Source organism: Mercenaria mercenaria, chromosome 6 (genome assembly GCF_021730395.1).
Source record: "Mercenaria mercenaria strain notata chromosome 6, MADL_Memer_1, whole genome shotgun sequence".
In the NCBI taxonomy this organism is placed as follows: domain Eukaryota; kingdom Metazoa; phylum Mollusca; class Bivalvia; order Venerida; family Veneridae; genus Mercenaria; species Mercenaria mercenaria.
This window is the reverse complement of record NC_069366.1, coordinates 62,279,651-62,304,156: the sequence shown is the minus strand read 5'-3', so window position 1 is coordinate 62,304,156 and position 24,506 is coordinate 62,279,651. Positions and strand designations below refer to the sequence as shown.

At 34.5% G+C, this 24,506-nt stretch overlaps 1 protein-coding gene and 1 long non-coding RNA gene across 4 annotated transcripts in view; both read right to left on the bottom strand.

Moving 5' to 3' along the window:
• Positions 1–24,506, bottom strand: part of LOC123548739 (katanin p80 WD40 repeat-containing subunit B1-like) — a 115,877-nt gene that overhangs the window by 15,868 nt on the left and 75,503 nt on the right. For all 3 annotated transcript variants that reach the window (XM_053546091.1, XM_053546089.1, XM_053546090.1), the window contains 6 exons: positions 21,254–21,316; positions 20,671–20,795; positions 18,728–18,778; positions 17,433–17,716; positions 17,054–17,209; positions 7,444–7,520 (listed from right to left, as the gene is read on the bottom strand). In XM_053546091.1, the coding sequence (XP_053402066.1) occupies positions 7,444–7,520; positions 17,054–17,209; positions 17,433–17,716; positions 18,728–18,778; positions 20,671–20,795; positions 21,254–21,316 (756 nt within the window). The remainder of the gene's footprint in view (positions 1–7,443; positions 7,521–17,053; positions 17,210–17,432; positions 17,717–18,727; positions 18,779–20,670; positions 20,796–21,253; positions 21,317–24,506) is intronic.
• On the bottom strand, positions 14,725–16,586 carry LOC128557794 (uncharacterized). Its single transcript, XR_008371392.1, has 3 exons — positions 16,511–16,586; positions 15,642–15,889; positions 14,725–15,094 (listed from the first exon to the last, which is right to left on the bottom strand). It is a non-coding gene; the product is annotated as an uncharacterized LOC128557794 (long non-coding RNA).

Genomic DNA, 24,506 nt, shown 5'->3' with positions numbered 1-24,506 from the left:
GTAAATTTAAAAAATAAAGATGTAAATAATTTACGAAGAAAAACTATGTAACTTAACTGTATACAAGTATTTAAACTAACAATGTGTGAAAACATATTATATTTTTGAGGTCACTCAAGGTCAGTTTAAGGCTGTAGGCAAGGTCAAAAGGTCAAAAATGTCTAAAATTACTATTTTATCTGCAATCGTTTTACATTCTCTCCAAATTCTATGACATAACCGGCCATTTTTCATATTAGAACAAGTCTGTGTGCATGACAATTTTGTTTACAATATTTTTATAGGAGTACATTTGGCTAACATGGTTACCATGGTGAAACAAAATTAGTTCTAATATATCTGTTATTAAGATCTAATTGGTGGAATCACATACAAATGTGAAAAAACAACACATTTTACAAACTCCTTTTAATTGTTTGTAGTGAAAGGTTCTTTTAAATGTTATATTGTTGGGAGTGATTGAGGTCATTCAAGGATAATTGGTCAAAACAGCAAAAAGGACACATAAAAACACTTTTTAATACCATTGTCACAGGGTGAGATAAATGTGCAGTCAGTCCGGGGCTCGAACCCGGGAACCCCCGCTTACAAGGCGAGAGCTCTACCGACCAAGCTAACCGGCTGCCTGAAACATCTTCTCCCCTAACGTGATCAAGTTCGTACTGTGACATACACCCCCTCCCCCCCCCCACACCCCCCAAATTGGAAATTCGTCCTCGAATTCCGGAGGTATATAATATTGCAAGCGTCGTAAGACTGACCAAGCAAGCATGCCACGGTCTAATGTTGGACGCCATTATGTCACAGGGTGAGATAAAAATGCAGTCAGTCCGGGGCTCGAACCCGGGAAAGCCCGCTTACAGGCCGAGTGCTCTACCAACCAAGTTAACCGACTGCCGGAAACATCTTCTAACGTGACCAAGTTCGTACCGTGACACTATACACACGTTTTCATTCTTTTTCAAATGGTACAAATATTCATTTCAGAATAGACCTATGTGTTTTACAATTTCATTTGCAATCTTAATTAAGATATATTTGCAATATACTCAAATGTTTAAAATATGTTATATTTTAGGTGTATCAAGATAATTTTTAAGGTCATACATATTAAGGTCAAAATGTTAAAATAACCATTATATCATTTTTAACTATACAAAATGACATTTATATCATTTTTATCTATTACATTGTTTCGTTTCCAAAAAGACATATTCGTGTTTATTTCCTGCATTAGCACATAAACTTATACTAATATGAATTCAGTTACAAGATCAATATTAATACCTGTATTTAAATCATCTTTTCTTTATAGTTATAAAATACTTAAACAGCACTTGCATAAACATCTTGATTTACATTCGCTGCATGTTTCATTTTAAGCTATATCTAAGTTCCAATGCTTAAAATTGACGTAAACATTTTTCTTTTTCTGAATTTGGAAAAACTACTGCCTGTAGCGAGACAAAAAATAAGCTAACCAAGGACTGGGTTTATGCGAGATATAAAGAAATAAGGCTGTTTTGTAACGTAACTCTGAAAATATTTCTACGCTATTTTCTATCTCTGTCACTGTGGTAATGCCAAAGCCTCTTTCAGACATTAGTCATGGGTCTAACATCAGATAACGTGAGAATGTGCAATAAGATGAAAAAACTGTTAACATAATTTGTGCAATTATGAAATAAGTACAATTAAAAGATAAAAGCATTGCTTACAATGCAGTGTTTTTTTTTTATTTCATTTTTCTATTTTTCAAACAACATGATGTTTTTTTCTATAAGAAAGTATAGAAGGAAAATTCTCTAAATGGGGATGTGGGGCAATTTCAATTTTGTGTGTTTTGACTTGAGTGTATGATACTGATGGTAGGTGTATATTCCAACTATGTCATGTATGGATGGATAAGAGTTTTATATGGTAGAGTTTTGACATTTTCACTGGTTGTTGTGATGTTTTTTTTTTATGAAGCCTAAAGTTAAATTTGCATTTGAAGCTATTCTAATGATAAGTCAATGTTTTCTAACAATTATTTGGCATGTGGCTTAAAAACTTTGAACACTTGTTTAAATATATTAGTCTCTACCAGTAGGCAAGTGTACATAACTCTGTCAAGTAATTTGGCTGAATTGTGGCTCTTTTTGGATTTAAAAATTGGTTCAGATTTCGTAAAAGTCCATGTTTTGTAAAAACTATTTGAAATGTGGCTTTTAAACTTTGATCACTTGTTTATTATAACAGTACCTACCAGTAAGTAAGAGTACATAACTCTGTCAAGTATTTTGGCTGAATTATGGCCCGTTTTGATCTTTGAAATTGGTTCAGATTACTTTCAAGTCCATGTTTTGCATCATCTATTTGACATGTGGCTTTGAAACTTTGAACACTTATTTTATTTTATTATATTAGTCTCTATCTGTAGGCAATAGTACTTAACTCTATTACATTTTGACTGAATTATTCCCCTTTTTGGACTTGAATATTGGTTCGGTTTTCGTACATCGTACAGGTTTCGTCGGAACTATTTGTATTTGACATGTGGCTTTGAAATTTTAAACACTTGCTATTCATCATGATTTCCATCTTTAGGCAATAGTTCAACTATTTCAGCTGAAATATGGCCCTTTATGGACTTGGAAATCAGTTAAATTTTTCATACCGGTCCATATTTTGTCAAACATGTTTGTCAAATGGCTTTGACCACTTGTTTACCATCATAGCTACAAATGTAGGCAAGACTACATAACTAGAACAAGTACTGTAGCCCAGTTATGGTCCTTCTTTGACACAGAAATTAGTTAAATTTTGCAAACCATTCCATATTTTGTCTAAACTGTTTAATATATAGCTTTGGTGGATTCATGTACAAGTTTTTGAAAAGAACAAATGTTACAAACTTATTTCTATTGTGTGAAGTAAGAGAATCTATTGAGAAGAAATGCCACAGGCCACTCGAGAAATTGTAGGCAAACGCCTTTAGAAGAAGTTTTTGTGGTTTATCTTTTCAAAAGCCAAACTTAGGTCTAGCAAGATCAAGTTAGTTTGTTTATAAATGGTGATGTTTCTAGTCATTTCATCTGTTAAATTAAATACAATCACCCGAGTCAGACAATACTTTGTCATGAAAGCCATGTTGGAGGTCATGAAGAATGTTGTGTTACGTAAGGTGAGCAAAAGCTTAACCAAAACATAGGCATAAGCCAACAGTATGCTAAGTTACTAGGGTCTCCCTCTTTGAGCAGCAGGACAAATCTGCTAGGCTAGTAACCAAAGGAGATAGGTTCGGAAAAGTATTACCAGAATATCAACAATTTATAACCAAAGCGCTTAAGGACAACTGGGTGAATACAGTCTTATTCTGAAGCTTTTTCTGACTTGAGGTTAGCTAACACTTTTCGACCATGCAATTCTCCCAATTAGGATTTAAGAAATATTGGGATACTGACAATGTTACAATAGAAAGACATAGACCCTCTGTTTTTGAAAACCTTTTCTTGTTTAAAAGCTTATGGTGATTTGTTGGCCAATACAACTTGAAACTTGGTATCTAATAAATTTGCTTTATTGTTTGATTTCATGGTTCCTGAAACTGCAAATTTAAGTTGGATGTAAATAACTACCAGAGTTTAACTATGAATATATTATATAGAAAAAGTGGCAATTTGAAGGTGAAAAGCCATTAGCAGTGTCATGTTCCAGTGACATGCAAAACATTTTATGCTGGTGACATCCGTTACCACAAAAGATCTGCCTTTGTACAACCATTTTACGTTTGTAGATGTTGAAGCCGACGGAAATTGATAGATGTCAAAAAGATTTGAAGATAATGTTTATTCCGAGATGAAATATTAACTAACTATACAAAGAAATACTTCCTTTAGATTGGAAACGTTCTTTTATAATATGTGGTTAAAATGCTTAAGGAAGTATTATATCTGCAATATTTTGTAATATATTTTAATGATTAAGATGTTTGAGGAAGACATGATAACAATAACAATTGGATGTAGATTATTTCCCATACCAATTACAAAATCAAATGTTGCATACGTAACTAAAGTAATTATGTAATTTCTGTTATTACATACTATTTTCAACTTTGAAATGGAACATCTGTCAATATTGTTGTTAACTCAGGCGTGTGACGTCACTGACAGCCGTGGTGTAAAAACGTATTATATACTTAGTACGAATAGTACCAAATTTACGTTAAAAGTAAACAAAAACTTTTTGGTACATTTGTCGATAACATGATATTGTCAATAAATGACTTAGGTGTGCGTTCTGTTCTAAATTGCAGTGGTTTATGGTGAAGGTGTCAACCGCTCAACCCGGGGTCTCTGAGTACGAGCCCTACTGGGGTCATGACCATGCAAACTCATATGGCATCGGTACTAGTTTTTCCAGGAGACGGACTCCAGAGTGGTTCAAACTTTCATCATAATCAAGCTGAAAAAAGTACATACTAATGGCACATCTAGTTTTACAATGGCTCTCGGGTCATTATGGCCAGAACGCCCACCGAGAAACCATATATTAACTTCGTGATCTTAACGTTTACAATTGTCTTCTACACAGCCAAATAAGCAAAATATGTATCATTACAATGTTTAAACAAATATACAATCTTTAATATGAAAATTTGTGGAATTTAAAATATTGAAAATGTGTATAGGGTTTAGGTGATTTTAGGCTATTTTTACCCTTTGACTTTGAATATGACCTTGAAAATGGCCGTGACCGGTTTCCACTAACTAAATCTAAACTAGTGGCTATATTGAAACGCATTTGGTTTCACCATGGTAACTGTATATGGTAACAAAATTTTTCACCCTAAAATAATGCAAATGAATTGTCATACACACAAGCCTAGTCTGATATATGAAAAATAAACTGTAATGATATTAATTTTGGAGTCTCAGAATGAAAAAAGTTGCAGCTGAAATGGTGATTTAGACCGTATTTGACCTTGTGTATGACCATGAAATGACCTTGAGTGATATAACATTTATTTTAAACTTTTTTTTTTACTTCTAATACTTGTATGCCATTAGGTCATATGTGTTTTCTTCATTGATATTTAATAGCCTTATTTATGACGCGACCTAAAAGGACAATAATAGCGGCCATTTTAAAACACTGTAATGCCATTGACCGTGGACCAGAATATTCTGTATGTTAAAAACTGTCTTTCAGAAAAAAACAGGTTTTCTGTTACATGCGTTTTTTTCATAAGTATATCTTAATCTGCCTAATAGAGATAAAATTCCGGCCATACTAAAGAACATTTAGGTATTACTATAGTTACCAGATCTATCCTCTCAATTTGTAAGTGAAAAAGTAATTTTGGTCTATTTTGACCTTGACCTTGATCTTGACCTTGAAATGACATTGACCAGTATCAAAATTATATAACTTCTTCTTACTATACACAACAAAAGTAAATTTGTAACATTTGTTCTTTTCAAAAACTTGTACATGAATCCACCAAATAGATCTGAAATAACGGCTATATTGAAACGTATTTAGTTCAACTATGGTAACCATAGTAACCAAAATGTACTCCTGTAAAATATTGCAAATGAAACTGCAGTACACACAGATCTACTCTGATATGAGAAATGACAGATCACGCCATTCAGTTTGGAGAAAATAAAAAAGATTGTAGCTTAAACAGTGATTTTAGACCGATTTTGACCTTTTGACCTTAAGTATGACCTTGACCTGACCTTGAGTGACCTTGCGAATATAACAATTATTTAACACTTCCTAAGTTTAGATACTTGTATGTGGTTAGGTCACTTGTGTTTTTTTTTATAAATATTTACCAGCCTTATTTTCAAATCTACATATAAGGACTAAAAATGGCGGCCATCTTGGACGCCATCTTGGATTTCTCGGTCCGCACCAAAAAACTGCAATTTATGCCGGAAGTCCAATAAACTTCAGACTCTCCCAGACATTTTGGTATATGACATATTTTGTAACTTTTGGTGGCCAGGTTGAATGCTAAAACTGGGGGTTTGCTGCTCTACTATTAAGACATAAGCTCATAAGGGCTTGTGAACAGAAAAATTCAGATTTTTAAACTTGTTAAAACTTAAAACTGTTACATTTTTGGTTTAGTTTAATGAATTTATTTCATCTTATAGTGGAGCTTGAAGCTTTCATTAAATCACCTGTGGAACAGGACCCAAAATTGACAATGTTTTAGTCTCAACAATTAAATTTATGACAATAACATGCTAGTTTTTCACTATACTCTGTCGTTATCAAATATGCACAGATTGTAATAAAACTTTGCACACACATGTATGATGTACTGCTATAACTAGCTCATCCAGTATAGGTCATACAGCTACTCTCCAGCTTTTCAAATTGGAGGAAGATCACATCTGCCCCTCTCACATGGCAGTAAGTTTGTAAGAACCTCTGACCTTCCAGAAGGAATGCCTTTTGTAGCTTGAATTATCCTAAACCTTGACCACTCAGTTATGGAGGCCCCCTTAACTGGATTGGAACTGGATTGGAACATGTTTCTTCAAGTGAACACTGATGCCAAATGGGGGGTTTCACCCCTAGAAAAGTACTTTGCACCCCCTGTTTTGGAGACAGCTGTTATATATCTCTTAGTGACTGAGTACAAAAGTGCAAGAAAAACTCAGTTTTCACACCCAACATTAAATGACAGTTGAAACGCTGGCTATAAATCTACTGTTACAGCAGTGAGTTAGCAAGATATAATCTTCACAGATTATTACTGTTGTACTGAGACATACATGTATTAACAAGTACTGCAGAGGAAAAATTGTGTGGTTTAAGGATTGCAATATTATTCAACGAAAGAAAGTTGCATATTTCTTGATGCAAATATAATCATCTTTTTATTGCATACATGTCTATTCTTATTACTATTACATAAATGATATAATTTTTCTTTAGCCAAAGCAAAACTAAAAATATAAATTGTAAATGAACTTTTTAACACGAGGATTTACATGAAAATAACATGCACATGATAGGAAATTTGACAAGCAATCTGTAAAACCAAATGATGCTCTCCAATGCATGTGCTTATCCAAACAGAGGGAATAACTTATTAGAAACCTGAAGTAATTCGCCGGACAAGCCTTATTTTGTAAAATAAAGGGAGATCATTCAAAAACTAGGTAAGGTACAGTTATGAATTTTTGACATTGCATTTTGTCTCAATGCCTTAATGATTATTTGAAGTTTCAATCAAATGCAATAATCACTATTCAAGTTATTCTCTGGACATAAGTGTGACAGACGAACGGACAAAGCATAAAAATATTGACATTATTGTTACACTATAATTTAACCAAGTTTACAAAATGAGCATGTAATAAACTGCTGTATTTTACTACTGTATTTTAGTAAACAAATGGAAAGCAGATTACCAACACTTCATTCTATACTTACGATTTGGCATTAAGAACATTAAGAACGTCAACTATCACACCTTTGTCATTCATACTTATTGCTGAATCTATAGCAGTCTGAAATATAAAACAAACAGACTTATTGCTGAATCTATAGCAGTCTGAAATATAGAACAAACAGACTTAAAGGGGCTGCCCTTTAGTTTAACAACAATTATCAGATTTTCTGTAACATCTTGAAAAGCCTGCAATGCATTTAAGAAAGTCGACCTTTTATGAAATGAGGCAATTTCCATTTCACTAAGAATTCTCTGCATTTCTGTGAATAGCTTTTTTCAAAGTTTTTCCTACATATTTGATGGGTTATTTTTTTTCTTCCTTTTTTTGTTTGGTTTAACGTTGGACCAACACAATTATAGAACATAAGGCGACTATCCAGCTTTGCTGGTGGAGGAAGACCCCTAAGTGCTCCTCCCTACATTATTTCATCACTAGCGGGCACCTGGGTAGAACCAACGACCTTCTGTAACAGGGGTGGTATAGTACGTCATCAACAGGTGCGCGCAACACTTCCCGATGCGGCATTTTTATGTCAAAACACCTCGATTCGGTGAGTAAATTTGCGATTATTTCATTGGTGGCGAATAGATTTGGAAATGACATATAGTCTAAAGTACCCGCATGTGTCTCTAGTTTATCACTGACGTTTGCATTTTTCAAGAAAGTTTTACGTTTAAGAGAACATTCGAGCACAATGCACTTCATGGAAACACTTCCCTATTCACCGCACCATATTATATCGCATAAAAAGAGTTTTCATGCATTTCTAATGACTAAATGCCTTGACGGGTGTTCTTTTATGGCAAACTGAGGTCAGTGATACCTTAATTAATTATCGGAATCTATAATTTCAAAGAAATCAGTAATATAGAATTTCGCCTTCCCGGTTCACCAGGTAAAACGATGCACTTCCCGGTTCACCGCCCGGGTGGCATCGTGTTTGACTTAATTATATGTAGCCTTTCAATTTATTTTGACCATGGTACTTCGGTTGCCTTACCAGCAAAGATAGTATTTAGCAATGAACGTTTATGTCAGTAAAAACAGTGCTTAATTTACCTTCAAGGGCTATATTATGACAGATTTACTTTTTCTTTTTCAGATCACAACAGAAACACCAGAGATATTCTGTTTATCAGAATTAAATTATGAAGCTAAACACTTAGGGTTCAGCAGTATGATATCCGTAGACAGATGAACATAAACTGCATATAGTAATTCATTCTCGGGAATAAAATGAGAATCAGAATTGTAGAAAGAACAATACACGCTTGTTGTGGATGTTTGTGAAAAAGTCAGAAATGAAGACCACAAAAGTAGTCGTTGTTTGAGGTTCACTCACTGGGGCTTAAAATAAAATTAAGTTTGTCTGACCTTTACCTACCGACCCGATAAAATTGCTCCGACTCAAATAATTTTATTGCATTCCAGAGAAAAAAAATATTTTTATTTTCTTTTCACTGAGAGGGAAAAACTGATTTTGGTGCTTGAAACTGGCGATTATTTTATTTAACAAATGCATAGATAGTTATGGCAAGTGAGAAAGTAACCCGCGGTCAGCTAGTAGAAAATCGATAAAGCGGACTGTTTATTATCTCGTGTATTCCGAAAACGTGTCAACTTTGCCGATAACGTTGCCTAAAGCCATAGGATGCAGACGACATCAAACCGCTTATAACCGAAAGTCAATCTAACAAAAGGACATAATTTTACAAATCTAGTATCTAATTTACCCGCGAAACTTAAAGTAGACCAATACGTCATGCCGGTAATTTTCCATTCCACGAGCACGTGTGACCTATCGTAATATCTAATTTCCATCGGTCGACGTTACTTTTGTTTACACATACACAAAAAATGCGCGTAGTGCATTTATTTTTTTGTTATTACTGCATCAATATTTTTAGCACCGCTTAAGAAGTAATATAGTTTGAATTCTATAACGATTTTAATAAGATATCGACAGGAATGTAGGCAAAATTCTATAAAAACGGTCAATTTTAAATTTAGTTCTTTGTAAAATGTCAAACAGTGCGATCTTAATTATTTATTTCTTTCTAAGGGTAAATAAATGATAAATTCTATGGGCATAAAGTTCAGACTTTTGACCAGAAAGTACAAAAAACAGAATAAAAAAATCTTAAATAATGAAAAAGCGTCAGCAATTTAAAAACATGGCGTAAAACGATTTTTGGCAAACAGATTTATGTTAGTGCGGCAAAATAGCTCACAGAAGTAGGATATCCACAATTATCGTTTGACACATTTACCTGTCAATTTATACAGGATATTGAATTCGCTTTAACAAATTAAAGAAGAAACTTTTTTATTGATTAATTTAAAGAACCGAAGCGGTACGATCAAACAGTGATGTGTCATATGGCGCGAAAACATGACGTAATTCCATGACAATCTCGGGCAACTATACCGCTTTGATCTCCACTTCAGATGATACCGACATACTTCTTTTAGCTCTTCGAAGGGGATGTTAATTGATGATGAAAACAAGGACAATGACTAAGTTTATCAACAGAATAATTACCAATAATCGTTTACGCTTTTTATTTCGCTTTCAACATTGGGTGGATTATGATTATTGTGTCCATATTTTTGGGACACTTTACAAAATAATCATTTTCCGGGAAATAAGTCTTGAGAAAGTGAAAATAACTAGTCCTAACACTTTTGGAAAATACGGTAGGGGCTAGACTTTGTTTATTAATACTATCGATGCAGTCATTATGGAGAGCAACTAGATGGTGGAGATTACAAAAATACAGTGAAAAAAACAAGAGGGCCAAGATGGCCCTAGGTCGCTCACCTAAGAAACACTCCATAACAGTGTAAAACATGTTTGACCTAGTGATTTCAAGGAAACAAATATTCTGACCAATTTTCATTAAGATTGGACCAAAAAATTGGTCTCTTGCGATAAAACAAGCATTTTCTTAGATATGACCTAGTTTTTGACCCTAGATGACCCATGTTCAAACTCGATCTAGATTTTATCAAGGCAATCATTCTGACCAAAATTCATGAAGATCAACTGAAAAATACAGCCTCTATCACATACAGAAGTTTTTTCTTTGATTTGACCAAGTGACCTAGTTTTTGACCTCAGATGACCCATATTCAAATTCGACCTAGATTTCATTAAGGCAATCAACCTGACCAAATTTCATAAAAATCAATTGAAAAAAACAGTCTCTATTGCATACACAATGTTTTTCTTCGATTTGACCTAGTGACCTAGTTTTTGACCCGAGATGACCCATTTTCGAACACGGCCTAGATTTTATCAAGGTAATCATTCTGGCTAAATTTCATGAAGATCAGTTGAAAAATACAGTCTCTACTGCATACACAAGGTTTTTCTTTGATTTGACCTAGTGACCTAGTTTTTGACCCCAGATGACCTATTTTCGAAACTGGTCTAAATTTCATCAAGGTAATCATTCTGACCAAAATTCATGAAGATCAATTGAAAAATACAGCCTCTATCGCATACACAAAGTTTTTACGTGATATGACCTAGTGACCTAGTTTTTGACCCCAGATGACCCATTTTCGAACTCGGCCTAGATTTCATCAAGGTAATCATTCTTACCAAAATTCATGAAGATCAATTGAAAAATACTGCCTCTATCGCATACACAAGGTTTTTCTTTGATTTGACCTAGTGACCTAGTTTTTGACCCGAGATGACCCATTTTCGAACTCGGCCTAGATTTCATCAAGGCAATCATTCTGACCAAAATTCATGAAGATCAATTGAAAAATACAGCCTCTATCGCATACACAAGGTTTTTCTTTGATTTGACCTAGTGACCTAGTTTTTGATCCGAGATGACCCATTTTCGAACTCGGCCTAGATTTCATCAAAGTTATCATTCTGACCAATATTCATGAAGAAGAATTGAAAAATACAGCCTCTATCGCATACACAAGGTTTTTCTTTGATTTGACCTAGTGACCTAGTTTTTGACCCGAGATGACCCATTTTCGAACTCGGCTTAGATTTCATCAAGGTTATCATTCTGACCAATATTCATGAAGATTAATTGAAAAATATCGCCTCTATCGCATACACAAGGTTTTTCTTTGATTTGACCTAGTGACCTAGTTTTTGACCCGAGATGACCCATTTTCGAACTCGGCCTAGATTTCATCAAAGTTATCATTCTGACCAATATTCATGAAGATTAAATGAAAAATACAGCCTCTATCGCATACACAAGGTTTTTCTTTGATTTGACCTAGTGACCTAGTTTTTGACCCCAGATGACCCATTTTCGAACTCGGCCTAGATTTCATCAAGGTTATCATTCTGACCAATATTCATGAAGATTAATTGAAAAATACAGCCTCTATCGCATACACAAGCTAAATGTTGACAGACGACGGACGACAGACGACAGACGACGGACGCCGGACGCCGGACATCGAGCGATCAGAAAAACTCACCTGAGCATTGCTCAGGTGAGCTAAAAATGTCTGCTGTGAAAAGGAAATTTAAGAAGAACAAATATTATTGATAACAAAGGAAACATAGTGTACATGAAAATATTATTTTGTCTACTATGTGTTAAATTATATTTGAAATTTGCTTGTACATAAAACTGCTTTCATAACAGTGACAGTATTGCGGCAATTGACAGGCGAGTGGTGGGAAATTTAATTATCTGTGAAAATATATTATAAACTGACTTAATTGTTAATTTCAAAATGTCTTTAATCAGATATCGTTTCGAAATGCATTTGTTCGAAGTGAGAAAATCTCAGTTTTCGAATTTCAAGAAATTGACAAGAGCGTAAATGTGTTGAAATATTACAGGCAAGACAGTTTAAATATTTTAATTTTGTTATGCCAGAACAAAGAGCTATAAAAATCTTTTGCCAGGACAATGGCATAATAAATGTCTGATGTCGGAAAACCCAATCTTGTTTCTGTTCTTAGTAACATGACCAATACGTGCAAGTAGATTGAAGCTAAAAAATCATCACTTTTGCTTGCATACTGCCATAACCATTGTAAAAACCTTCTAAAACTCATAAAAAGCTATTATCTATTGAATTAAGCATCAAACACTTGTTGAAAATAAGCTGTAATTCAATAGTGTGATTAGATGACAAATATCGCGTATTTTCAGGACTATATTGTTTTGTACTTTTAATTAATTTATTTATTTGGGTTTTACGGCGCACCAACACAGTATAGGTTATATGGCGCCAAACAGAACTACAAATTTTGGTTCCACATCTCATTTACATGGAAATAAAAACACGAGGTATGGAATCAAAATTTGCATACCTGCTGGAATCACAGAGTTACTGCAAAACCAAGTGTTAAGACCCTATTAGATCATGCAAGGGTAAGGCAGTGGTTCCAATTCTTTTCATACACAGATCGTCCCAGAACCACATGGGGCTTGTACATTTAAGCGCAGATGTAGTGAAAACAATCATGAAAACACTTTCGATATATATATAAAGAAAAAGTGTAGACATGAAAGATACTCAAAGACTTGGTGAACTTTGCCTTATGTGCAAATTAAGTCCCATATTGTGTGTGCATGAATAGGGCTAGGGGTTTATATATTGCAAGCATACATTTAATAGAGCATTTTCAGAGATTATCTACAAGCAATAGGTATTAATAAATAGACTTTATTACTGAGACAACAAACATTTAAAAAACTAAAATATAATAAAATTATTTACCTACCTACCTACCCACTGTAAAAATACTGGGTCGGTAAAGGTCAAACAAACTTAATTTTAATTTAGGCCTGGCAGTATGTGCAGACACCGTTTAAAACAACTCACTGTTGTATGATATCCGTAGACAGATGAACATAAACTGCATATAGTAATTCATTCTCGGGAATAAAATGAGAATCAGAATTGAAGAAAGAACAATACACGCTTGTTGTGGATGTTTGTGAAAAAGTCAGAAATGAAGACCACAAAAGTAGTCGTTGTTTGAGGTTCACTCACTGGCAATATGTGCAGACACCGTTTAAAACAACTCACTGTTACGTGTGACCACTACCGTCAACATTTAGCCATGAACAGATTTTGCGTGACTATGGTGTCCTTCAAACAATTGTGATTTTTTATTGAAACATTTTTTGTTTTGTCTGTCTGTGTTGAAGTCACAGAGTCTTGTCAGTGCATCTCCTTTCTTCTAAATAACATTTGACAGATTTTGATGAAAGGCAACAGCAGTATTAAACTTTGTATGAAATGTCGTTGACACTAATGCTCATAACGGGTAAAACACAACAATGTAAATACTAAATATTCTTGTTATCTCTATGCTTCGGTCGATAAACGTTCACAGATTATACTACATTGCCACTTTATCAATTTTTGTGTGTTTTAATGAAATTTCTGAGTTATAATTAGTGTAGTTGCGCAAAACCTCAACATTTTCCAGTTTAATGGTTTCAAGAGTTATTATATTCTGATTTTTGTTGATTTTGAAGTATAGGCAGTGCATCTCCACTTCAACCTTTTTATAATTTTCATAATTACAAATCTTGTACATGATGTATATCATGGCAATAATTGGTTTTAACGGTAACTTATCAATAACATTCAGAGCTTTCTTTTCCGTGTAATTCCTTCCTCTATAGATGTTGACATATTCTTTGACATTTTTTCCACAAAAAGCTGCTGTCGTCTATTCAGAATGTGGATAAAAAAACGGCCATTTAAAATAAAACACCTTTAATTTCATAATAACCATGTTGTTGAGGGTATTGTGCGTTTAAGAATATGTGATAATAAATTACCAATAGTCTTTTATCGTTTTTCTTTTACACTAAAATTACCACAAAAGTTTTGTAATTATTTTAGGGTTCCCTGTCGTGTCTGAATATTACCAGTTGTTGAGAATATGTGACATAGAGATGTACACTACTTCTTGATCGAATAAAATTAAGGCATACAATGTGGAACGAATTTGTCAGATATGCGATCTTAATGAAATTTAAGGTGAATTTCATTTATTTTTTAATGTTGAGTTATAAAGAATTACGTCCAAAGTTAATGAAACGTTATCATTATACTCGTATAAGTGTGTATAAAATTTAGAATTGCTACAATCAAGTAATAAATCTACTTTCGTTGATTTGTGTAAAAATATAACATTAGCTGATAACAAGGAAAATGTTGCTATGTCTTGAAAGTGTATGTGCGTATGTTTATGTCACAACGGCTTCCACTGTGTAAGGGTTTAAATAAAAAATCAGTAAAGTTTCCTATTTTAAATAATCTTTTATACAACAACATTTTCAACAACTAAACAGTTTAAGAAAAGTAAAATAATTAACATTGCAAGTAAAATTGTTCTACCACTGTTCAAGCTCACTTCGAGTTTTAACATGTAATTGGGTGCACTAAGATTTGCAAGCAAAATCTGAACATTAGTCAAATGTTAAATCCTGAACCGCTTTCTAGTGTAGATTCAATCGATGTCCCATTCTGCTACGTGGTAATTATAATTTGGTTGCAGTCACTCTTGTTCCTTCCCTGCGCACATCTAATACCCCTTAATAAGAACATTTCGTTGGCGCGATACAGTAATTTCTCATTTTTCCCCGAGCAATTGTGATGAACACGTGGCCCTAAAACGTTAAACAAAATTAAATAGTAGCATATCATTAAAAACTAAACTGCACTGGTGCGACATTATACCTTTAAAAATATATTAAAAGGTTGCTCCTTTAAAAAACAGCACATGATAATAATTTAACTATATAATTTTGCTTTACTTAGCATATTATCAATGCATTTGTCCCATAGAATCTTGCCTTGAACTCAAGTTCGGAATCAAAGCCATCATATTCGACTATTTTCGATGACACGCCATATATAGTTATCATGAAAAAATAATTAGAGTAACAAATTAACTAACGGTTTCCAAAATACTTTCTATTTATATTATCATGCGTTGAAGTGCCTATCTATCTATACCCCTGATTAAGGTTTCTCTACTGTAAAATTATTGAAATTAAATCAGTTATTTATATCCTAGTCTAAATAATGAAACCTCGGGTAGACCTATTTTATATTTTGATATTTTATGTTGTCTGCGGATATCGACAAGTCAAAAACATATAACGATATTCAACTCTCAAGTACAATATTATTTGGACTAATTTATATCCATACCTTCAAACAGCAACCGACATATTCGTGTTTGGTACGGAGACCTAGTTTAGCGTTGAAATCCTTGTCTGGGGGTAATTCCTTTAGAGGATGTTCTCCACTTCTCAAATATTATGTCGTACAGCTTTTGGAAAATATAATACGTCAATTATGTCTTGCATGCCAATCACTCAGCAATCCTTTTTAACATATATTGACAATTCCATTGATGCAGACTAGAAGTTTTGTTTCCTTTTTCATCTTTCATGTACCTAAAATAACAAATATAAGGACATGATAGAACATAATTATATCATACATATGCACGTTTATAGTATACAACATATGTTCAAGATATGCCTCGTTCTTTCAATAAGTACTATCGTCAAATGCTTAAATAGAGGTTACAGACCATCTAGTGCAAGCGCTCTAACAATTAGTTATTCCAATTAATAGAACTTCCAGGCAAGCGTGATCACATTTACATGAGCACCAGCCCGATGTTAGTCATGCTGGAAATTGGTGAGCCGGGAAGGACATCAATTCAGTTGGTGAACCGGGAAGGCGAAATTTTAGTTTACTGATTTTTCGGAAAGTTTAGATTCCAATGACTAATCAAGGTATCACTGACATCTGTTTACCATGAAAGAACACCCGTCAATGCTTGGATTTATCAGAAATGCATGTAAACTCTTGTTATGCGACATAATACGGTGTGGTGAATAGGGAAGTATTTCCATGAAGTGCATTGTGCACGAATGTTCTCTTAAACGGAAGGCTTTCTTGAAAAATGCAAACGTAAACGATGAACTAGACGCATGTGCGGGTACTTTAGACTATATGTCATTTCCGAATCTATTAGTTGTCAATGTAATAATCGCAAGTTTACTCACCGAATCGAGATGTTTTGACACAAAAATGCCGCATCGGGAAGTGTTGCGCGCACCTGTTGATGACGTACTATACCACCCCTGTGTAAGCCATATTTGATAAACTCAAGGGTATTTTTATTTATAAATTATGCCTATTAAACCTCACTTGTTTTAGTTTACTATATCACACACAAGTAAAAGACTTGCTAATTTCAAAATGCTGAAAACAGACCTGGTTATGTACCTTTTTTATTTTGGTGATATTTAGTTTTACAGTATTATAGGTTAAATTTTAAGTAAACTGCAGAATAGGACAGTCAGATCATCACATTACCTCAAAATATTCATCTATGGATCAACATTTTGGTGTAAAAACACAAGGTCTGTTTTCTGTCTCAATTTTAAATATTGATTCTATTATCTGTTTCTATATAACAGTCACCATTATCTATCATACACCCATTTATCTGGGGTGTAGTATATACATTTTGACAACAATATGTACTGGCAGACTTGATCCTAAAGTAACTTCTTCAGCCAAATATACTGAAGCCAGTAACTTACTTTGGTATTTCCTGAAGTCCACATGACCCTAACTGTTTGTAAACTTTTACTCCTACTTGACAATACAGATAACATGGTGTTATGGCCCTTGACTATCATGTCTAAACTTGCGTCTTCAGACAGATTCTGAGCTTGCCCTTGGTTTGCAACTTCAGGCTGTAAAATAAAGAAACTTATGGTTTAGCTTTGGTTTATGAATACAGAGAAATTATAAACATTAAGCAGGAGATTAGATTTTGCCAATTTGTTGGACATATTTATAAATGGAATTTAACTGCAACAAAGAAATAAAATTCTCATTTATTTCAATTTTTTTAAATTGTAAATCCACGCATTAATATTCAAATGGTACACTGTGAAATCATTAATATTTACTCACAGGTAAAAAGTCTTCAGGATTTACACCTCCGTCACCTGGTGGTGGGGATGGTTGCCGTCGTGTTGGAGGCACATGAACCGTTTGTTTAGAAGGTTTCGCTCTCATATCCTGTTCCGGTACCCTCGGAGTTGGGTCTGGTTGCCGTGCTGGCTCAGGCTGTCGCGGTGGTTGCTGTTGCCTTGGTGCAGGTGGATCCGGCTGGCGCGTCTGTGGAAGCTCACGCTTGGTTATCTTTGCTTGAGTGGTTGCTGGTTTGGCTTTTGGTGCTGGTTGTTTAACAGGCTCTAATTGAAGAAATATGCACAACTTTAGAAATCAATTCCTATTTCACAACCTCTATCTTCATTATGGAATATTTAGACAATGGGATCAGTGACATATGTTTTAAGCTACATGAAAGAAAAAAACACGCGCGTGCATGCATGCACACACATAATTAAAAATTGGGATATCAACAAAGAATGGAAAAGGAAGAGAAAGGGACAGAAACATACAGAAAGAAATGATGTCCCTTTATCTGCTCAGCTGTACTTTTGGCAAGATGAGTTACTGGAAAATATTGATCTGAGGAGGAAATGTCTTAAAAGTCTCTCGAATGACCATACAAAATAGAAGAAAAACTTGTCTGTGCAATGCAGCAGACATGCTGTCGGTCTTTTTTCTTTTTTTATCTCAATCAGCCATACAAGGCTTTCCATGGTCCATACAGAACATCTGAGACAAAATTCAATTGCTATTCAATTCTCAAGGACAACTTTTGTCAATATCACCCTTTAAAATCTTCCAAAAACAGTGTTATATTGGGAATTTAACTCTGTAAATTGTGATATGCTGCCATAGACTGCTTCTTTTGACTGCTCCTTGTGCATACCAGATCTATAAGTGACCAAATACTATGTTTTCTTTCAAAGTATCTTCCTTTTTTGGTATTTTAATTTATTCTTTCCACACAGCAAGTTGATGAAAGAACATTTTACAAAGTTTTGAGTCAAATTTAAGCAGTTTTCCTCAATCAAGTACTTGTGCCAGCTTTCTGTTGTTTTTTTTCATTTTCAAGGAATTTTCAAGGCCTGTACAAAACACACTTTAAATTGCCCAATAGAGGAACACTTAGAAAATTTTTGCAATTTTACAATTGATAGAAAATATACATGTCTCTGTGATGATACGACTGTGTGTCCTGTGTTTTGTTACGGTGTTAAATTTTAGTCAAATTATTTTGAAATCCCACAATGCACAGACTTAATTTTCCAAACCCACAAACCGGAGATATCTGTACGAAGGTGATTACTTACCATCATCACTTGGAGGTTGGAATGGTTCCATCTTTCTTGTTGGTGATCTATCTGTTAACAAACAAAAATCATTTTATGAGTGCAGAATTATAAATTTTCAAATTCTTCCTACATTGTTTTTCTTAAACAAAATGCTTCTAATGCAACTTTTGAAAAGATCTACTCTCTTTTCTAACAAAAGATTTTGTTTTGTCAAAGTCTTCCATGTGCATTTTTTTCACTAAGTATACTCAGCAAATGACAGTGTTCATAAAGTAATGGATATTGGGCAATATGATTTTCAGCTAATTTTTATACAGATTTATTGAGACATACTGTGTTTTCATATTGTTGATTAGAGGTGCGCGGTATTACCGGTATACCGGTAACCGTGGTACCATCTTCCCGTGGTACGATACCGCGGTACCATCGGGGAATACCGGTATTTTATCAACATTATCCCTATCTCTGTTTATTTTTAATATAGTTTGTCTATGTAGCCTTCCGTAACAGCAATTGACACCATGCAATATTTTCCGATTTATATCTCTGGAATTCCCATGCTACTATTATTAGTTTCCAAAAATAACCACCCAATGGTGCAATTGAACATGTATGATCGACCGCGTGATCCCCAATCAAAACCTTCGAAAACCTCCAGATTATTCCGTATAGATGGATGACGTCATGGGTGCACTTGTTTTTACTTTGAGTCTGGTAAATTCGGCGAGTCCCGACTTCTTGTTTAAATGATGATAGTTTAAAATATCCCAGTATGTATTTGCACGTATTAAAAAAGAAATAAATAGTATGGAAAATGTTCAGTCGAAATTTTGTTTGTTTGTTTGAAAACAATCTGATGAAGCCTTCATAAACGTTACTGGTTTATCAAACGGGTGCACGAATCGAACTTCAAACAAGCGCGACCTATATACATGTGACCCAGTGCTTCCCTAGAGACAATATGGCGTCTTTCAACGAATACACGCTGGTAAAAAATACTAAGGGTCATTAATCTAACTAGTCATTAGTCAAGTTAATATTCCAGTGTACTTTTTTTTCTTTAATTCTAGTCAAGTAACTAGTCTTCGTTGTTGCTCATAATATTATTAATAGTATTTCTGAGAGTTTTTCAATATTTTTATGACCACTACCATTGCTGTAAGTCTTACGATAAATATGATGGTATACCGTGGTATATACCGCGGTAATTAGGAAAAAACCGTGGTATACCGCGGTATTTTTTTCAAGGTGGTACCCAGCCCTATAATGTTGATATTTCAAAATATTAATATTATACAGGTAAACTATGAGAGAAATTTTAAATGCATTAAAATCTCAAAATCTGAACAGTCATGGCAGTTCACCATTTCATTTCATCCTTTCGCTACAGCATTTTAAAGCAGAATACAAGTTTTGCACATTTTTTAATGTCTAGTTTAATTTGCAAAAGAATTTCAAGAGCAAGTATTGCAGTTATACAATGTTGGTCAGTCTACCTAACCAGTGATCCAGCATTCTGTCTTGTTTTCCGTAAGAAACTGACAAATTCTCTACATACTTCAGAGGTGGAGAACGCTTGATTTCAGACTTATTGTCTTCAGTCAAATCGTAACTGCTAAAATACGTCTCACATGGGGAAAGAAATTGTGATTCTCCATTCTTACAGTTGTGCTCGTTCTACTAAGTTGACAGGTACGGTCTACTTAAAATGATTACACAGTTAAGGTTTACTATTACATCAGTACATCTGTAGAGGATTTTTTTGTGTGGATTTTGTGGTAGTGTTGCGTCACGAAATCAAACCCAATCAAAAAAGCATTAATTCTACCTTAAGAATTTTAAATCCATGACTTCATGTACTAAGAAACAGCTGATTTTACCGAATATACATAGAATTACATGCCCCTGACAGAAAATGATTTTACAGTACTCTGTTGGGAATATCTGCTTTATTCTCTCACCTATTCTATGTTTAGGTTGAAATATTTCTTTAAAGTCTTCAGGATCTCTTATATCAGCTACAGATTCTCTATCTTCCTGATCAGGACTAGTACTCGTTGGTTCATTCTCATCTTCTTTCGGTACACTGAAAAACAATCCAGTGTAACCTTTCTGTACTTACACTCCTGTAAAACCTGAATTATGTTCGTTGTACATAGGCTATTGCTCCAGTGATGGGTTATTTACCCATTAATATCCATAAATAATGTGCACGCATGTATAATGCACATCCCCGATTCCAGTCTAAATTTTGAGAAAATACTTCCTCACTTACTAAGAATTTCATCTAATGGTAAAGCAAATGTCAATTAACTGATGTTAAACTGTTTTTAACATAGTGCAAAAACACATACATTACTTTGTATGGAAAAAACAATGAAGTTGGTTTTTGTAAAACCTGTACTTTGTGTCTATAAATCTCTACAGAAGGAGAAATGTGAAATAGGCTTTCAGAAATACAAAATCTGATATATATTTATTCACTACATGTACAAGTAATATTTCCCATAGTGTCATTTGAGAGATATAACTTCAATAATTTACCTTGCTTGTCTACTTGACTGTGTGGGTGGCCTTTCTGTCAAAAAGCTTCTCCTGCCGTGACTACTGTAAACATAAACAAACCAGAGCTGTTATAGGAGGCAGCAAGCTTGACTTCTTCAACATTTTATAATGAAATAATGCCTATCTAAGAAAAACAGAGCTATCACCTGAGTGAATAATACCCCCCAATGTGGATGATCATGTTGGACAACAGTCTGCGTCAAAACCATTTAGTGATAAGAGACTGAGCCAAAGTGCATCAAAATATTAACTAGAATTTACGGTTGTAATAAGAGATCTGCCTGGTGGGGCAATATATGCCAGAAGGTTTATATCAGATTTAAACAACTTGACTGTTGAAGCCCAAAGGACATGAACAAGAAAGGAAAAATTAAAAAAAATATTCTAAGTTCACAAAAAAAATCCTTGCCCAGAAATTGGAGGTACCATCAATGTTGTACCACACACAAGGTTCACACAGAAATCTGAGAACTGAATTGAAGGATTTTCAAGGACAAATTGGCATTTTCAAGGACCTGTACCTCACTCCATTTTTTCGAGACTTTTATAAGTGTTACTTTGAAACACATTCATCAAACTATTTAAACCATAAATATTATCCATAACAAGAGTGCCAGTATGTCACAATATACGCCCGTCACAGCAAATTTCTTTACACTAGCACCTGTATTTGCAAATGGAATTCTAATTTTGTAGTTGTTTACAATGTTTTTGTTTAGAAATTATTGTAATTCTTTTATTTTTCTGTCCACAAAAAAATTACCAGGTAGAGATACCTTAAAATACACCAAAAATTTGAAAGTATTATCAATGTTGTACCACAGAAAAGTGGTCTTGGTTTTTCCCTACAGTCAATTATGAAAAAGTTACAATGTAAGTTATTTATAGTAACAACTAAGGGAAGTTAATCTTTAAAGAAAAAAAAAATTGCAAGTCTGTACAAAAATCCTTACCAGGTAGAGATAGCTCAAAATACACCTCAGAATTGGATGTAACATGCATGTTGTACTACAGAAAAGTGATCTCGATTTTTCCCTACGGCTAGTAATAAAAAAGTTACAATATAAGCTATTTATAGTAACAACAAAGGGAAGTAATTCAAAATAAGGGACCAGTGATAACACTCCGTCTCATGATGGTGTACAATTGTGCCAAGTTACATCAAAATCCCTCCATGCATGAAGAAGAAATGCTCCGGACAAAGTCATTCTTGTATTTGACCTTTGGCCTCTAAGTGTGACCTTGACCTTAGACCTAGGGACCTGGTTCTTGCACATGACACTCTGTCTCATGCTTGTGAACATTTGTGCCAAGCTACATCAAAGTCCTTTCATGCATGAAGAAGATATGCTCCGGACAAAGTCTTCATTCTTGTATCCTTTGACCTATATGTGTGACCTTGACCTTAGGCCTAGTGACCTGGTTCTTGCGCATGACACTCCGTCTCATGATGGTGAACAATTGTGCCAAGCTACATCAAAGTCCTTTCATGCATGAAGAAGATATGCTCTGGACAAAGTTTTCATTCTTGTATCCTTTGACCGCTAAGTGTGACCTTGACCTTAGACCTAGGGACCTGGTTCTTGTGCATGACACCCCCTCTCATGATGGTGAATAATTGTGCCAAGCTACATCAAAATCCTTCCATGCATGAAGAAGATATGCCCCGGACAAAGTCATTCTTGATTTTTTTCATTCTTGTATCCTTTGACCTCTAAGTGTGACCTTGACCTTAGACCTAAGGACCTGGTTCTTGCGCAAGACACTCCGTCTCATGATGGTGAACAACTGTGCCAAGTTTCATCAAAATCCCTCCATGCATGTAGAAGATATGCTCCGGACAAAGTCTGTGGATGCCGCCCGCCCGCCCGCCAGGGGCGTTCCCATAATACATCCCGTTTTTCAAACAGGCGTACAAAAAGTATACAAACAACATTTTGAAGAATTCTTCATGCATATTATTTCAAAAATGTGTTCTGAAAATACTTTTGCAGCATATTTACAACAACTTACAATACTACTTCTAGTCACAAAAGTTCAACCCTTTAATTTTTCTTTCATTTTTATTACAAACTCGTCAATTTGCTCTGTGGATGTCATTTTCCTTTCTGCACCATTTATAATCCTTAAGCCAACTCAGTTTGAAATGGCACTTGCCTATTTTAATATCAATTATCAGTCAATTACAACAAGAATCAGTAAAATTTACTTTTTTACAATTCAATTTGACCTTATTTTTCATGGAGAATATTGTGTGCACTAACATTGGTAACGTAGTATAAGCTACCACGCATGCGCGCACAATGACACACCAAATTTAAATGCAGTAATATCAATTCGTGCACAATACGCTACGTAAAGACACAAGTACTGAAGCACATCAGTACAGACCTTTTTTTTAAATATAACATGTTGTATTAAGATACTATCAAGGATATCATACAATTCCCAATGAATCTGCCATTTTCAAAACTTTTTTTTTCAAATTTAAGCACTTTTTAAGCTCTTTTCAAGGCTACCCTTCATTCAAGCACTTTTCAATATGCAGCTCTTTTTCAAGCACTTTTCAAGGCCTATGTGAACCCAGCACAGAAATGTTTTTCTCTACAGTCAATAATAAAAAAGAGCCATCACTATTAGTGACAAATGCCCCCAAAGCATGCCCTAGAATGCTACAGCTGTCTGCACAAAATATGCCAGAATAGTTTAGGCAAGAATCATTTTGTGACCTTGACCTGAGAGACCTGTGTCATAATCGCAACTCATCGTCTCATTATGGTTAACATTTGTGTCAAATCCCTTGATGAATGGCAGTTATGGACCAGACAAAAAACAGACCAAGTAAACCTTTGACTTCTAAGCATGACCTTGACCTTGCTGCTAGGGGTCTGGGTCTTGTGCATGAAAATTACGGTAAACATTTATGCTAAGTTATTTCAAAATCCCTTAATGAATGGCAGAGTTATGAATCAGACACGAAACAGACCTTGTTAACCTTCTGCGCCTTGTGCATGACAAATCGTCCCATTATGATAAACATTTATGCAAAGTTATTTCATGGATGGCAAAGTTATGGACCCAACATGAAACAGACCATGTTAACCTTTGACCTTGACCTTGAAGCTAGGAGTCTGGGTCTTGCGAACGGCATGTTGTCTTATTTTGGTGAACATTTATGCCAAGTTATTTCAAAATCCTTTTATGGATGGCGGAGTTACAGCCCAGACAAGAA